At 38.0% G+C, this 14,912-nt stretch overlaps 1 protein-coding gene across 3 annotated transcripts in view; it reads right to left on the bottom strand.

Moving 5' to 3' along the window:
* Positions 1 to 14,912, bottom strand: part of ryr1a (ryanodine receptor 1a (skeletal)) — a 56,224-nt gene that overhangs the window by 21,463 nt on the left and 19,849 nt on the right. For all 3 annotated transcript variants that reach the window (XM_089126576.1, XM_089126577.1, XM_089126578.1), the window contains exons 38-72: positions 14,670 to 14,870; positions 14,454 to 14,565; positions 14,126 to 14,266; positions 13,765 to 14,038; positions 13,531 to 13,645; positions 12,382 to 12,514; positions 12,139 to 12,233; positions 11,916 to 12,051; positions 11,549 to 11,735; positions 10,442 to 10,553; positions 10,228 to 10,348; positions 9,492 to 9,661; positions 9,149 to 9,369; positions 8,449 to 8,539; positions 8,223 to 8,363; positions 7,970 to 8,133; positions 7,792 to 7,870; positions 7,594 to 7,683; positions 7,347 to 7,484; positions 7,093 to 7,170; positions 6,915 to 6,990; positions 6,699 to 6,822; positions 6,501 to 6,616; positions 6,351 to 6,418; positions 6,141 to 6,262; positions 5,946 to 5,995; positions 5,681 to 5,741; positions 4,342 to 4,468; positions 4,139 to 4,250; positions 3,968 to 4,049; positions 3,749 to 3,879; positions 2,001 to 2,321; positions 1,686 to 1,926; positions 1,516 to 1,603; positions 1,267 to 1,359 (exon numbers count right to left, since the gene is read on the bottom strand). In XM_089126576.1, coding sequence (XP_088982702.1) covers positions 1,267 to 1,359; positions 1,516 to 1,603; positions 1,686 to 1,926; positions 2,001 to 2,321; positions 3,749 to 3,879; positions 3,968 to 4,049; positions 4,139 to 4,250; positions 4,342 to 4,468; positions 5,681 to 5,741; positions 5,946 to 5,995; positions 6,141 to 6,262; positions 6,351 to 6,418; positions 6,501 to 6,616; positions 6,699 to 6,822; positions 6,915 to 6,990; positions 7,093 to 7,170; positions 7,347 to 7,484; positions 7,594 to 7,683; positions 7,792 to 7,870; positions 7,970 to 8,133; positions 8,223 to 8,363; positions 8,449 to 8,539; positions 9,149 to 9,369; positions 9,492 to 9,661; positions 10,228 to 10,348; positions 10,442 to 10,553; positions 11,549 to 11,735; positions 11,916 to 12,051; positions 12,139 to 12,233; positions 12,382 to 12,514; positions 13,531 to 13,645; positions 13,765 to 14,038; positions 14,126 to 14,266; positions 14,454 to 14,565; positions 14,670 to 14,870 — 4,611 coding nt within the window. The remainder of the gene's footprint in view (positions 1 to 1,266; positions 1,360 to 1,515; positions 1,604 to 1,685; positions 1,927 to 2,000; positions 2,322 to 3,748; positions 3,880 to 3,967; positions 4,050 to 4,138; positions 4,251 to 4,341; positions 4,469 to 5,680; positions 5,742 to 5,945; positions 5,996 to 6,140; positions 6,263 to 6,350; positions 6,419 to 6,500; positions 6,617 to 6,698; positions 6,823 to 6,914; positions 6,991 to 7,092; positions 7,171 to 7,346; positions 7,485 to 7,593; positions 7,684 to 7,791; positions 7,871 to 7,969; positions 8,134 to 8,222; positions 8,364 to 8,448; positions 8,540 to 9,148; positions 9,370 to 9,491; positions 9,662 to 10,227; positions 10,349 to 10,441; positions 10,554 to 11,548; positions 11,736 to 11,915; positions 12,052 to 12,138; positions 12,234 to 12,381; positions 12,515 to 13,530; positions 13,646 to 13,764; positions 14,039 to 14,125; positions 14,267 to 14,453; positions 14,566 to 14,669; positions 14,871 to 14,912) is intronic.

Genomic DNA, 14,912 nt, shown 5'->3' on the forward strand with positions numbered 1-14,912 from the left:
AAACTGACTGAAAATCAGAGTTAATATTGTTAACTAAAACTAACTGACAAAATTTAAATAAAATATAAATGTTAGATGAAAAACTTTTTTGCCTTGGCAACTAAAATCAAATGTAGACCAAAAATTACAAAAACTGAAATCAAAATAAATTAAATGTAAATATATATATTTTTTAAAATTACTAGACCATAAACAAAAATTAAAATGCAAAAAAAATCTAAAAAAAATATTATAAATATTATAATTAAAAAAATCTACTTCAAAATATTATAATGGTATATAAATAATTCTAAAAAATAATGCTTAAGTCTGATTTTTTTTTTAATCAAATACCCCCCTCTTCCAACAACAACAAAAAGAAAAAGTTACATAGGTTACTTACATAACCCCGGTTCTCTGATAACATGAGTGAGGTATCTCACTTTGGGAACGTGACAGATCTGGAAGTACCAATCACACCACGTCAGTTGACAGACCAATCACGACAGTGGTGCGGGAGTCCCACCTCCCTCATATATACCCCTGCCAGTGGTGAGGAACCTGAGGAATTGTCTGTGTGCCGGGTAGATGCCTATGTGAAAATATGCATCTTCCTGATCGACTGATGTAAGCCAGTCCTTGGGTCAACATTTTGAACCTGTATTTTCTGAGGTGTTTGTTGAGGTTCCTTAAACCCAGAATAGGACGGAGACCCCCGCCTCTCTCGGGAATGACAAAGAACTGGGAGTAAAAACCTTGATGGCTTAGCTGACTCCCCTTCTGCTGCTGACATTAACACACTGTTGAAAAGTGGAGGTTTTACAGCAAATTGCAGACATTAACCCCGGCTTATTGTGGATAAAACCCACTGCCCTCGGGGTTAGCAAGGGCTGCCTGAGCGTGTCTAACCCCCAGGCTTGTAGTTGCCATAATAATAATAACCGTATCCAAGCTCACCAAAACGTGCAACTCAGAAAAAAGAGGATTCGCCGTAAGACGTTAATTCTCATATTATTCAGTCGTGATTGGTCAGTCAACTGACAGACGTGGTGTGATTGGTACTTCCAGATCCGTCATGCTCAGAGGCATTCCCATAGTGAGATACCGAGCGAATGTTTGAAAAAGAACCGAATCTATAATGTAAAAAAAAACTAAACCAATATATAAATTATATATGTGAATTTGCAGAACAGAAAAAACTACTCGGACCACGTGATAATCAAATAATAATAAATAAATGATCAAATATCAAAGTCTATTTCCAATTTATTGACCGTAGGGCCTCACCTTGCTCATTTTGCTCTTACTGTCAGCAGTGAGGAATGACATATTGTTGATTTCATTCATCACCACAAAGTTTTGCTCCTCTCGCTTGAAATTCTGCATAGAGATGAGAAGAGAAGTGAGGCACATAGAATTGTAGGTTGCTGTATTCAAATGTCATATGTTATGGCTTCAATGAATGTGTTTTTCATGTTCATGACTACTGATACTGTGTGATACTTTGTTTCGTTCAAATTGACATTTGTCTCTTACATGAGATTTGGACCAGAAGATAAAGACCTCGCCGACCATACGGAACAGTTCCTCGGCATCTGGGTCGCGACATGTCAGCCATCTTGCTCTAAAACCCATGTAACGATTAAAATGTCAAGACAACTAAAACAGAATCTATTAAAATAATCTACGTAGGAACCACAAAATACCTGTTGTTATCCACATAGCGGATGAGAAGAGGGTAAAGAGCATACAGGTCTCTACAGAGAACTGCAAATTCATCTCTAATAGTTCCTTCCTCCTCATCCCCCTCAGATTTCCCCTCCATACGCAGGTGCTCCTCCTCAGCCACTACTTTAGACGTTCGCTTCTTCAGCTTCTCCATGGTGGGAATGAAATGGGATTTGAGCATCTCTGGTTTGGCTCGGCTCACAATGGGCTGGGAGAACACTGGATCGAAACAAGGATATTATGTTGAAGATGCAAATTACAAGCCCTGACTTGAGAATAACAACTTCTCGTACCCGCAAGCCTCTTCATCCAGGAAGCTTCGTCAATTCCCAAGTTGTTGACCACAATTTTCATGATACTTCCCAGGAGCTGGTTGAGGTGATCGGAGGTGACGTCTGTACACAGCTTACCCTCCAATTCGGGAAAGTTCTCCACTCCTCTCTCCCACCAGCGGGGTAGGTAGTTACATAGCATGGGCAGGGTGACCTCGATCACATGCGGCATTTCGGTGTAGCGAGCCCCGGATTCAGCCAGGTCTCCAATCTCTTTCAATAATATGTCTAGCTCAGGAATGTCCAAACACAGCTCTTGGACATGGTTCGGAAGGCCCAGGACTGTAGACAAAAGGAAAAAAAATGGAATAATAAAAATCAGATACAGAAACAGATTTATATACAGTACCATTCGAAAGTTTGATTTCGGTAAGATAATGTTTATGAGCAACTTTCTTCTAGGCATAAAATGTAATTTATTCCAGTGATGGCAAAGCTGAAGTTTCAGCATCATTACTCCAGTCTTCTTTAGTGTAACATGATCCTTCAGAAGTCATTCTAATATGCTAATTTGCTGATCAAGAGACATTTCCTATCATTATCAATGTTGAAAACAGTTAATATTTTAGAGGAAACCATGACATTTCTATAGAGGATTCTTTAACCCTTGTGCATCCTTATGGACATTTTTGTCCTTTTCAGTTTTGTTTTTTTGATCACTTTGCCTGTGTTAAAGCTAACTGCAAAAAACTTGGCACAGGTGTGTATTTTTATTGGAATTTTACTATTTCACCGTCATTTTCTTAAAAAAATATTTTTTGCATTAGGTACAAAAAATACTCCCTCTCAGCACCTTTTGGACAAAAATGTCCCCATTGAAACCCATTAAAACTGCCATTTTTAATCCCCGGTTCAGTTAACTATAAAATTATGCAATCTTTGTTAAGAGGCTTTCATTCTGATGGCAAGGCTTTAAAATTTTATTTTTGACTATTTATCAGATGGTGCCTTTTTTTTAAGTTTGGCCTATAAAACAAATACCGCTTTATTCCTGTTTTCTGGTTCGGCATACTATAGAGCCAACTGGATAAATTATGCAACGATATTTGTGTCGGTGTGTTGGTATGGATGTCAGAGTGTGGTTAGTATGTGTGTTATAAAAAAAAATATGTGTGTCTGTGTGCGCATGTGTGTGTTTGTAATACTGAGAGAGAAAAACTGCAAATTCAAATCCAATCACTGTGAGCTCCAGTGGGGTTTTGCTGGCACCCAATGGGGAAAATATGTTACTACGCCCAAACAGTTACCGAAAGCTCATTTTTTGAGATATCATCCTCAAATTTGGAACACAACCTATTTAGATTTATGGCTTTGATTTTATTGCAGTTTTGAGTTCAACCTGATTTATAAAATATATATTTATTTATATAAAATATTTTTCATAAATAATTTTCATAAACTTATACCTATATAACTTTTTTCTTGGATTTACTTTTTTTTTTTTTTTACTTCAGCAATAATCTGCAAAGGTTCTTCTTTAAAATTATACCAAACTTAAGTCTGAGCTCCAAAGCGTCACATTTTTATGACAGTTTTTTGACATGGACATTTTTGTCCTCTTTTTACCTATGTGTAACTTTTTTAATTGATGCACAAGGGTTAAGGAATACAAAGTTAAAAATAACAGTATTTATTTGAAATAGAAAATATTTGTAACATTATAAATGTATTTTATTGAATGGAACTGAAGCTGAAAAGAGATGACTTACTAGTTCTTTCTCTGGGTGTCTTGGTAGTGTAGACTGAAAACGCATTATACTCATTAAGATTGGGCTCCAGGTAGGCCACAGGCATGGCTGCGGCAAGATGAGCAAGACATTCTCCAAGGGCTGGTCTATGCCTAATGCACATAAAAAGGAAAAAATATGAAAAATCCAACCCCACGGTCACATACATTTATACACACATACACACATACAAATACAAACCTCTCTGCATGAGGTGTTTTTACTGTACCAAGAGAGTAGATGCTACACATGATTCGGTAGCATGACATCTGCAAATCGTCCACTAATAGAGGCAAGACAGAGTGACACACATTAATTTAAGTCATTTTAAAATGAATGTATGATAATTTAGTTTTCAAAAAAGGTCCTTACACATAACATCATCTCCAAATTGGTGCTGAGCGATATGGTCAAACAGCGAAGTGAGGACAGGGAGCAGAGCTGTTGTGGTGTAGTTAATATTCTGAGACACGCCTTTCACTGGCTGAGAGACAAAAGACACAGATGGACTCGTGCCATGTAAAAATAATGCAGGAAATAAACACCTTTTGATATTAGTATTACTAAAGTTGCACCTGATTGCCTTTGGACACTTTGCCAAGTTTGAGGTTTTCCACCATCTTTTCAATGTCATCAGCCGCACTCTCAAAGAACGAACGCAGCCCTGCTTTTACGATCTCAGGCCCGGATTTCATCACAGTTCTGTTAAAGTCAGAGAAATACATTTTTAATTTTTTTTTTTACAAAACAGGGGTGTGTCAAACTCAATTCCTGGAGAGTTTAGCTCCAATCCTAATTAAACACCTGAACCAGCTATTCAAGAGCTGTGTTTGAAATCACACCCTATACACTCACTATTCCCTACATTACTCCACTAATATAGTCCCCTTGAAGAAGTGAATCAAAACAAGTGATGGAATTATGAAACTGAGTGTGCTGGAAGGGCTGCCGCTTTAGCATAGTTTGTGTTTGCTGTTTAATAATCATTTGAATCTTAACAAACTGGCAGCTCCAGTAGTAATGAAATTACTTATCTTGACCTCGGCCATGAAAACTAACATGTATAAACTTTAATTAAACAAAATAATAATTGATTAAAAATGAATTTATATCTGTATGATATTATGCTGTAGCCACATAGGACCAGTGGTTTGGATTATGGAAGGATTGATGATTAAGCTGCAGGTGCCATCTTCGACCATCACAGAGCATTATGGGTATTCGCTACATTGGTTGTACACTCGGTATTGCTGTGCATACATTGTGGGATTGAACGAGTACACTTGATTACATCCACTATGGTTTTGGACACCACAAAAATGCCTGTCCCCTTAAATAGGGCCCTATGAAATCCGTTTTATTTTTTTCCAAATTCCGTTTTATTTTTTCCCAAATTCCGTTTTTTCCGTTTTAATTTTTGGGAATTAGTTTTTTTTTTACCCTTGACTGTTATTTTAGTTGTAAAAATAGTATGCTTTTAAAGTTAATGATTAAAATGTATTAAAAAATACAAATAAATTAGGAATGACCTTAAATTTATTGAGGTAATACAGACATTTAATGAGGAGCCTTTTCAGGACAAATTGTGTGTAAAAAATATGTAAAAATCCACGAAATTCCGCGTTAACACTAGATTCCGCGTTAATTGGCCAATTCCGCAATTCCGTCTATGATTTCGTTATCGCGGAAATCATAGCGCCCTACTTAAATAGTGCCCTAATTAAGGGTATAGGGGGTGATTTCGGACACAGCCAAGGTCTATAGGATTACTATAAACTTCAAGGCAAGCTGGTTGGAGCTACACTCTGGTTGGAGATGCCCTCCAGGAGTAGAGTTTGACACATTTGAGATACAACATACAACTGGTGTGCTACTGGTCTCTATTTTGATTAACAATTCATTTTAATGACTTACCTGGCATCAAGTGAGCGTGCAAGGATATGAAGGCAGTTGACAATAGCAGGTGCATCCGTACCTATATATCACAAACAGATGGTATTACATCAAGGATAGGTATTCAGCTTTTATTTTAAAACCATAACACTGAGGTAAAGCACATTATACACTCTACTTGGTTAATGGAGAGAAACACACAAAAGAAAGGTAAACACTCGAAATAAAAGTAATAAGAAAACGGAAAGGAAAAGTGATCTTTTGAGGACAGCAGAGTACATCTTACCAAAGAGAAACACTCTGTGTCGCACCAGGGCAGACATCTTACAGAAGATACTGATACCAAATTAAAGGAAATCAAACAAACATAAGAATCAACGTGAGAGAAAGAGGGAAAAGAAAGCAGCAAGAGGAACAGGGTGAAATAAAAATGTAAATGTAAACATCATAGCAGACTGTTTAAGTGTTTGTGTGTTGTTACCTTGCAATCATCTCTTTTTCCTTGTTTGAGGCGTGTCCGCCACTGCCCAGGATTTTGGCCGGCGTGGAGAGGAAGTAGAGGCAGTGGTTTTTAAAATACTGATTTATCAAAGGTAGAAGAATCTGAGGAGGACAAAAATATTTCGCACGCATTATTTACAGTCCTGATCAAACGTCAAATGCTAAAAGATTTCTTGGGAGTATAGACCACCTTGGCAAAGAACTTAATCTCTTGTTCGTGCGGCGACTTTTCCACACGGCCACTGCTCACAACTGCCTCTGTAAAAACAAACGTCGCAGAAAATGTAGTTAATCTCAGTTCATCCATGAATTCATGCAATACAAATGAACGCAGTTTTACCAAGATGTGCTATGAACTCCTGGGCAATGTCCATCCACTTTAGCAGCTTCTGTAGGAAGCCATAGGTAAAACGCTTCTCAATTGATGAAATGTCACTTTCCATATCTTTGAGCCCCCTGGACAGAGATTTTAGAAAATCACAATTATAGCAATTACATTATTTTGGAGTGTATATATGTGTTTCAGTGGCTCCTGTACCTTGTCACAGCATATCCATGGAGCTGTAGAAACTTGAGCAGCTCATATGCTTTCTCCCTATCTCGTGCCTTTTCTTTAGCTGTCAGTGTGTCATAAGGCACAAGCAAAGGGTGTGTCCCTCCACCTAAGTAAAACACATCAAGAGAGATGTTGAAAAACTAAAATGAGCATTTTTAAAAAGGCTGTTTATTGGTCACACATTGGAGAGAGGCTTACCTTTTGACTGTAACTCCATTTTCTTCTTGCGGCCCCAAGTGTTATGGTAGTTTTCTGCAAGCTGCTCTGCCATGGACTAAAAAACACAGTGTGCTGTTAGCTATGGTGCTTTCAATTGTATTGAATTGGTGATGTTGAACTAATTGGGATTGTGCTCTTTTTCTCAATTATTATGTACCTGTAGCTCTCTGGACAGTGTCATGCCTGAGATGTCAATGGGCTGAGGGCTATAGCCATGACTGGGGTCATAGGTCGCCTATGAAAAGAAATTGTAAAAACACTGCATTTGTGAATTATGATATCATAATCGTATTTAGAGTATGCAATTTGTTGTTTAATATGTGAAACAAGTCACAAAACTTAATTTAGAGTTTTAGATACAGCAGCATGCAGTTAGTATCTCTAAACTTTATTATCTCTATCCTCCCTTACCTGTGCAGTCTGTGAGATCTTGCGTGCTGTCTTCTCTGTTTTCTCGTCATCTCCATCTCTGGCTTTGTCCAATGTCCACTCCCAGGCAATCATGGCTTTCACGGACTCTTTAATAGGCCAGCGGTAGATTTCTTTATCCTAATGCAAATATTATTACATAAAAACATATGATATAGGGCACTTACAACTAACCAAATAGCACTATGGAGTCTAAGAGAGTGAAAATGTAATATATGATGTCTGTTACCTTTTCAGAGAATGTTTTGTAAGGCCTGAGCATGGGATGAGTCTTGGCATTTTCATCCAACACCTCACCAAAAGTCCAGTTGTTTTGGATCTGGTGGATTAAAAGGCACTGGTAAAACTCTTATGCAAATAAATAAATAACACACTACGGGCCACCTAGCAAAACGATAGATCGATCGATAGATGGTATAAAATAAACCTTTTCAAAAGCCCATCTGTCATGTGTGTATTCTGCATATCTGTTGATGAAACCATCCAACTTCTCAGGAATGATAGTGCTATAAAAAAGGGAGAATCACAAAGCATAAGTAATCAAATATTTGACTTTTTGTCAATTTGATTAACCTCACTAAACAGAATTAAATAAATAAATGTACTTAGTGGTATCAACAGGTTTGGGGTCAAAGTTGCCCTCAGCATCAACAGAAGCCTTTTTCTCGGTTTTGGAGGAGTAGCTGGCGTCTACATAATCGGGAGGAATTGCTCCAGCAATCGCACATATGCAAGGCATGGCAATTTTAAATAGCTCTGCATCAAATTTCTGTTGGTGGACACAAATTAAAACGCTATTTATTATGTCAATCTGTCATTTGAATGCATTTTGGGGACAATAGAGGGCATATTCCCAACCTTGTGAGCCAGAGATTCAAAAATTCCCCAGAAGAGTTTACGAGTGAGATGAAGCTCTTCCTCTGATGATACGCCAAAGTTAGCCCAGCCATTGGGCAAACAATAATATTTCCAACAACGCTCATAATGATTAGTAAGCAGCTGCAAAATAATGAGAGAAAGATGAGATGACAACAGCAACCAGCTTAAATTCATTGTCCTGACGTGTAATGATATAATCCCATACCTTAAGGGGCATTTTAGCATACTCATTCAGAATCGGAACGTCAAACACCAGCCGCCTGAGGAGGTGCTGAAGCATGGAAGGACGCAAGTACCTTTAAAACAATAAGCAACCCAAAAATGAATTCTGAATGCATATTTGTTTTATTGGCGTTTGTTGTAGCGCATAATTAGTGTTGGGTAAGTTACTCTAAAAAAGTAATTTATAGCTACCAATGGGCTATATGCACGCATAAGTTCCGCATTTGACGCAAGGATGCTCGTCCATTTCCGGTTGTGGAGATTAAAGCGGAGGATTATGGCAGAGTCTTCAAAATTTACTATCCTCCCGTCTTTGAAACGAAACGCACATACGTTTAGATGTAATTTTATATACAGTTATGTTTATTTAATATAATTTTAAAAAGAAGCATAAACACAACGAGGGGTGTCTGTTTTATCTGTTTTTGTCACTAACGTTTCTTTAGTATAACCATGGAGTATAAAATTCAACATAAATTCTCGGTTTTGCATTGGACTCAACGATCGGCGGAAGTTATCGAGCATCCTTACACCTTCACTGGAAATACCGCCGTGCATAGAGCCCATTACATCTTGAACAACAGTGTAATAAGAAGAATACTGTAGTAATTACTTTACTTTTTAAAGGGACAGTAATTAATTACTTAAGTAATGAATCACACCCAACACTGCACACAAGTTACCTGCACAAAGACATGAGACATTCCTCGATAACATCTCTTTGAGCTTTGGTAAAAGAGCGTCCTCGGGACAGCCTGTAGATGGTGTGAAGCATAGAGTCGATCATGATGGCGCGGTGGTCCGTCCCGGCGAACAAAGGAGCACATTTAGTGATGAGAGGCAGCACAGCGGAGCACAGGTAACGGTTCAGAGCAAGGGCCATTTCTGTAGTGCTGAACGCAGCCTTAGAGGAAGAAGAGGATAATAATGGTGACGGTACTCCAGATAGTTATGTAAAGAGAAAAGGAAACAATGAAAGCAAGACAGCATTTTTGTTAGTGAAGAATGATACAGAAGACATCTTACTGTGTCTAAGGAAGCTGCTGCTCTCATGTCAGGCAGGAAGCCCACTTCTAGTACATGCAACAGGAAGTCCTGGTTGTCGATGCCGTAAACTCTGTCCAGGAACAGGACCATTGGTGCTTTATGATCAGGCACGAAACTAGCAGACATCTTTGGTTCAATAACGCTGTTATCTGAAATATAATGAGCGTAGTTAGATAGGATGAGAAAAGTAAGGATTTAAGCCTCCATCTACAAACTCTTTACTTGCTACTGTGGTGGAAATTTGAAACTATTTATATTAAACTAACCAGGTTAGACTGACATTTGAACAGAATGTACTGTACGAAATCAATGGAAAAACATATGACTTTGTGTGTGTGTGTGTGTGTATAAATAACAAATATGGGAAATTAAACTAGACAGTCTAAATTTGAACCTTGTGATTATGAAGTAATGAAGAACCAAATTAAATTGTAGGGAAATTGTATAATGTATCATGTAATTTTGCCATACCTCCCTATTCTATAAAAACTGTTGTATTTGTGTTTACTAGTGAGATTCTCAATTGGATTTGTCTGAGATCCAAGAGAACAAGTAAGTTAGATTATCGGCCCTGGACGCTGTAGTCGACTGGAGACTCGCTGATGTGTGAACGTAGATAACGTCAATTATATTTAGTTATACTAGAACAGTTAGTCTTAGGGAGCCAAATCTAAAATAGTTAGGTTTGAGGATAAAAAAACCCCCATAACACTACCTTTTCCAAAAGCAGGTATCTGGACTGGCAAGCTGATCACACCAACAAGATCTTCAATAGGCACAAGAGACCTAAGAATGGCCCTGATTCTCAAAGCCTCACCTTTACCAGCCTGGATCAACTATACAAACAGACAGGAAGTGTGAGATGTTCAATCAGGTCAGATCTCATCGAGTACGACTCAAGCAGTTACATAGAGTATAAACACACTTACGTGCATTTCAGGAGCACAGCGACCCAGCAAATCAATAAGAGCTGAGTAAAAGGACATGATGGCATTTCCCAAGTGAACTCTGTTCTCCTCATGCTGTTCCTCACCTCCAAACCTGAGACATCATCACACAAATTCACTATTTCTACAGTCTAAATTGCTAAAAACTCAAGATCTAATTAAATACCAAATTGCAGTATTCATGTTCAAAGCAAGGAATAGCCTATTGCCTGGGAATATACAAAAGATGTTTACTGAGAGGGAGGGAGAGTACAATTTAAGAGGAAGGGGAAATTTTAAGAATAATAGATTTAGAACTACAAGGAAAAGATTATGTTTATTAATTTGTGGAGTTAAATTATGGAATACACTAAATGATAAACTAAAGCAGTGCTCAAACATATTTCTATTTAAAAAAAATGTACAAAGAAATTATTTTCAAGAGGTATCAAGAAGCACTGTAGTGAAAGTAGGAGTACTCCATTGTTTATGTTGTTTTTCTTTGTTTGTTTGCTCTGTCATTTTTAGTTGTACTTTTTATTTTATTTTTTATTTTTTTTAGTATTGTTATTATTATTTTTTTATGTTTTGCTGCTTGTATATATCTGTATAGGTGTATGGATATATAGAACAACATGATAATAATAATATAAAATTGTAAATGTAAGACTGTAAGAATTTAAGGGGTAGGAGTATATAAGTTTTACTTCTTCCTACTCCTTTTCACACATATAATAGTATGAGAACAGCAAAGAATTATACATATATATTTTTTGCGGCTCATTTGTTTTGATTTTTCCTAAGTTTTTTTTAAACATTGTTTTATTTTATATACTTTCTTTTTATGTACGAAATAAAGATTTCAAATTCAAAATCATGAACAAGAAACACTCAAAAACCTCTCTACATACCACTGTAAAAACAAACAGTGACAATTGAGTTAACATGTTATTTTCCCTCTATCCACTCCGCACAAGGTGCTTCCGTGTGTAAAAATGTTGTTGGCTGTGTGGGTGGCGGTAATGGTGGATAAATGAAACTGTTGGAAGCACTGATCAGGATAAAATGACTTAACACCCTACAGTAGTACAGAGATGCTTTTTTCCTTACATTGGGAAGCGTCTGTCTTTTTTAACAGTGGGTCCATCTCTTGCAGGATCTTCTGAGATCTTAATGGCCTCTTCAATGGCAGCAAGCAGACCATTGCCCCCTTCTCCTCTTAATGCAGGACCAAAACACTCAGGCCTCCTGATCAGCAGCCGGACCACCACGTTAGCATTCTCCTCCACGCTCTCTCCTGAAAGCAGAACAGTATACACAACTTTTAATTTAATCATATATATTTATATATATATATATATATATATATATATTGTCATTTCAACATTATTTGCACTTTGCACACTAACAAACTACATTTTATGTATAATACTGTCAACTTTCCTTTACCCAGTTAGACACAATCCTAAATACAAACCATTAACAAACACAGCAAAGCGCAAGAAATCCAGATATTTCTCTCCTCCACATGGATTCCACCCAATATCAGGGTAACCTTTAGATAAGAGCATGGGGCAGCTCTGCAGGCCACAACCAGCCAAGTACTTCACCACCTGCACAAACAGAGAGACAAACAGATTTTTGTAGGAGCCACAAAAGCTGGTCACAACGATTTACATCTGTACTTTAGGTTGACGCACCATCTCCAAGTCTTGCTCTTGGAGAGCCAGAGCAAGTTCATTGTTGTCAATACAGGATGCAGCAGCAACATCAAGGGGAGTAGAGCCACGCATTCCTGAAACAGTGATCACTGGTTGATTGATGCAACACTCAATAATACACATTTATAGCTGAGTTTTAATTTAGGCTAAACATGAATGTACATTCTGTAGATGAAAAGTTACTAAAAAGGAAAGTGGGTTTCTTTAAGAATCAGGCTTTACCCAGCCCAATCCCACTGTTCTGCAGGAGGTAGCCCAGATGATCAAACATTGAACGCTGATTCTGTCTGCTGATACGACAGAAATAACACAGGAAACGACAGCAGTTGGTCACCATTCGAGGGAATCTGATCTCCTGCACAGAGCAGATGCGAATCAAATTAAATCTTTAAAACCAATTGATTCTTTAAGGGCCAGTTGTTCAAAGGTAAGCTGAACGGATTTTGGTTATCGGATTGGATCAAATCTTGAAAATGGGTTGTTCAAAAGGGAAAGAAGGAATCTGAAATCAGATTAGATCAGGGAATCCAATCCTAGTTTTAATCTGGATCAAACCTTCAGTTTGTGTTGTTCAAAACTTGTCAGATGGATTTGGATAAGTTTGATAAAAAAAAAAAACAGGATTATCCTGATCCCAACAGGGGGTAGGATTTCAAGGTGGATTTCAGGAAGAAAATGTAGTAAAACTTTAAAATTGGTCAAATAATACATTTGTATCATTTAGTCTATAAACTTATATTTATATTTTGCACTTGACTTGTGATAAAGTAGACATAGGCTAACAATTAAGCTATTCAGTATAGTAAAAATAAGTATAAAATAAAATAAAAATTATCTTGTCCCCATGAAATAATCCCCCAAACAGATTTCAATAACAAACAAAAATAATATGTTCATTTTTCGTTCATTCAACATTTTTTAAGGAGTGTCCACAATATATTTGTTATTGTATGTTTGTTGTTTATTTTGTTGTGGTTCAGTTGTGGCTCATAAAATAAATTATGATTAGAAGTGGATGTTTGTTATTTTTGTGTTTTTTTCTCAAAATAAGAAACACTTACAGTGACCCCATGTTGGCTCTTCTACCTGTTCTTTACATAGCTGGTAGCCCACATTGTGAAATGTTGTCCCATTTAGAGCACTGGTAATCCAGATTTGATAATCTTGAAAACTGTGCATCTGGATCAGGGTGATCCAGTCCAATGTTGCTTTGAAAAACCGGCATAAAAGTAAGACGGATTACCTGATCCTGGAAAGGAAAAAATGGGATTTCCAAATCCGGATCATTTTGATCCAGATTAAATGTTTTGAACAACTGGCCCCATATGTTTGAACATTGCATAAAAATGTGTTAAAATATAAACTGTGTACCTTTGAATCGCCACCTCCAAGTACGTTCACCATAACCTCCATGACTGTCTCATGCATTCCCAGAGCTCTCATCAGGTTGGGGTGCTGGTAGAATACCCTGTTGCTCATAATATTTCTGAAAGAGAAACAGAGGATGGTTGCAACTCTTGGGTGGTGGAAATTTCTCACAGTGTATCTATTGCAGTTGCAATTATAGATAACAAGGACTTTTTAAAGGTGCGTTCATGCACTCACCCAATACTTTGGATCATCAGCCTCTCCTCTTCTGGCCCCATCTGAACAATGAGCAGGGATCGGATCTGCCCCAGACACTCCAGTAGCTCCATTGTGTCTTGCACAGACACAGCGTTGATTGTGTAGGCTTTGGGCAATGCTCGGATCAGCTCACCCAGGGCATCATACTGCCGGTGTAGCAGACTGAACATGAGCCGCACCAGCTCAGGGTTCTGAATGAAAGACTCCTGAGCCCAGTGGATCATGGTGTGGGAGATCAACTCCTGCAGAGTACCTGTGTCACAAGAGCAGATGTTCAAGTAATTATGGTCGGGGAAAACAAGATGACACACGGAAGTCTAATATTAACTAAATCTTTTACTGGGTTTTTTGTCTTCTTCAGGTTCAGGCTCTGCCTCCGGCTTCTTGCGTAAGCGCCTAACTTTCTCCACCAGTCTCAAGAGGCGCCCACGGAGAGAGGTGTCCACCACCTCTTCTTGCTCCTCCTCTTCAATATGCACTCCTATGACAGAGAAGGAGAATCCATCCTAAGTGAATCCTAAGATGTACCTAGTCTTGCTAAGGTTGAAAAAAATGCATATGCTAACATGCTAACAGAAATAAACATGGACTGTAATGATACTGGTCTACGTATTAAACAGTGACAGTATGTTCTTTGAAAAGATTTCCGCTTGCACAGTTAAACTGACCACAGTGACCCAAAAGGTCATGGTGAAATGTCACCAGGCCATTCCGGACATCCTCAGGAACGGGGCTATCTTCATCCTCTGGACAATTCTTAAAGTTCATCAACATGTTCACCTGGATATACAGAGTTTATACAATATTAGCTATATAGTAAGTATATATGTGTGTGTGTGTGTGTGTGTGTGTGTATGTATATACATATAGTGGCTGTACAGTACCTGTTCCTGTGGAGGGGACCGGAATTCGCGAGTCTTGCGGGCCGTTTCTGCAGCACTCATCGTAAAGGCCTGCATGAGCTCATTATATCGCTGTCTCTGATTGGTCTGCACTTGGTTGACAAACCTGTCTGAGAAAGCGATGATGGTTTCCACTCTGTGACGCAGCTCACAGTCACAGAAATATTGCAGGAGAGTACACATCTAAGGATGAGGAAGACCAAAAGTGAGACAAAAGGTCAAAAG

The sequence above is a fragment of the Pimephales promelas genome, chromosome 23 (assembly GCF_988280905.1).
Source record: "Pimephales promelas chromosome 23, fPimPro1.hap1.1, whole genome shotgun sequence".
Classification (NCBI taxonomy): domain Eukaryota; kingdom Metazoa; phylum Chordata; class Actinopteri; order Cypriniformes; family Leuciscidae; genus Pimephales; species Pimephales promelas.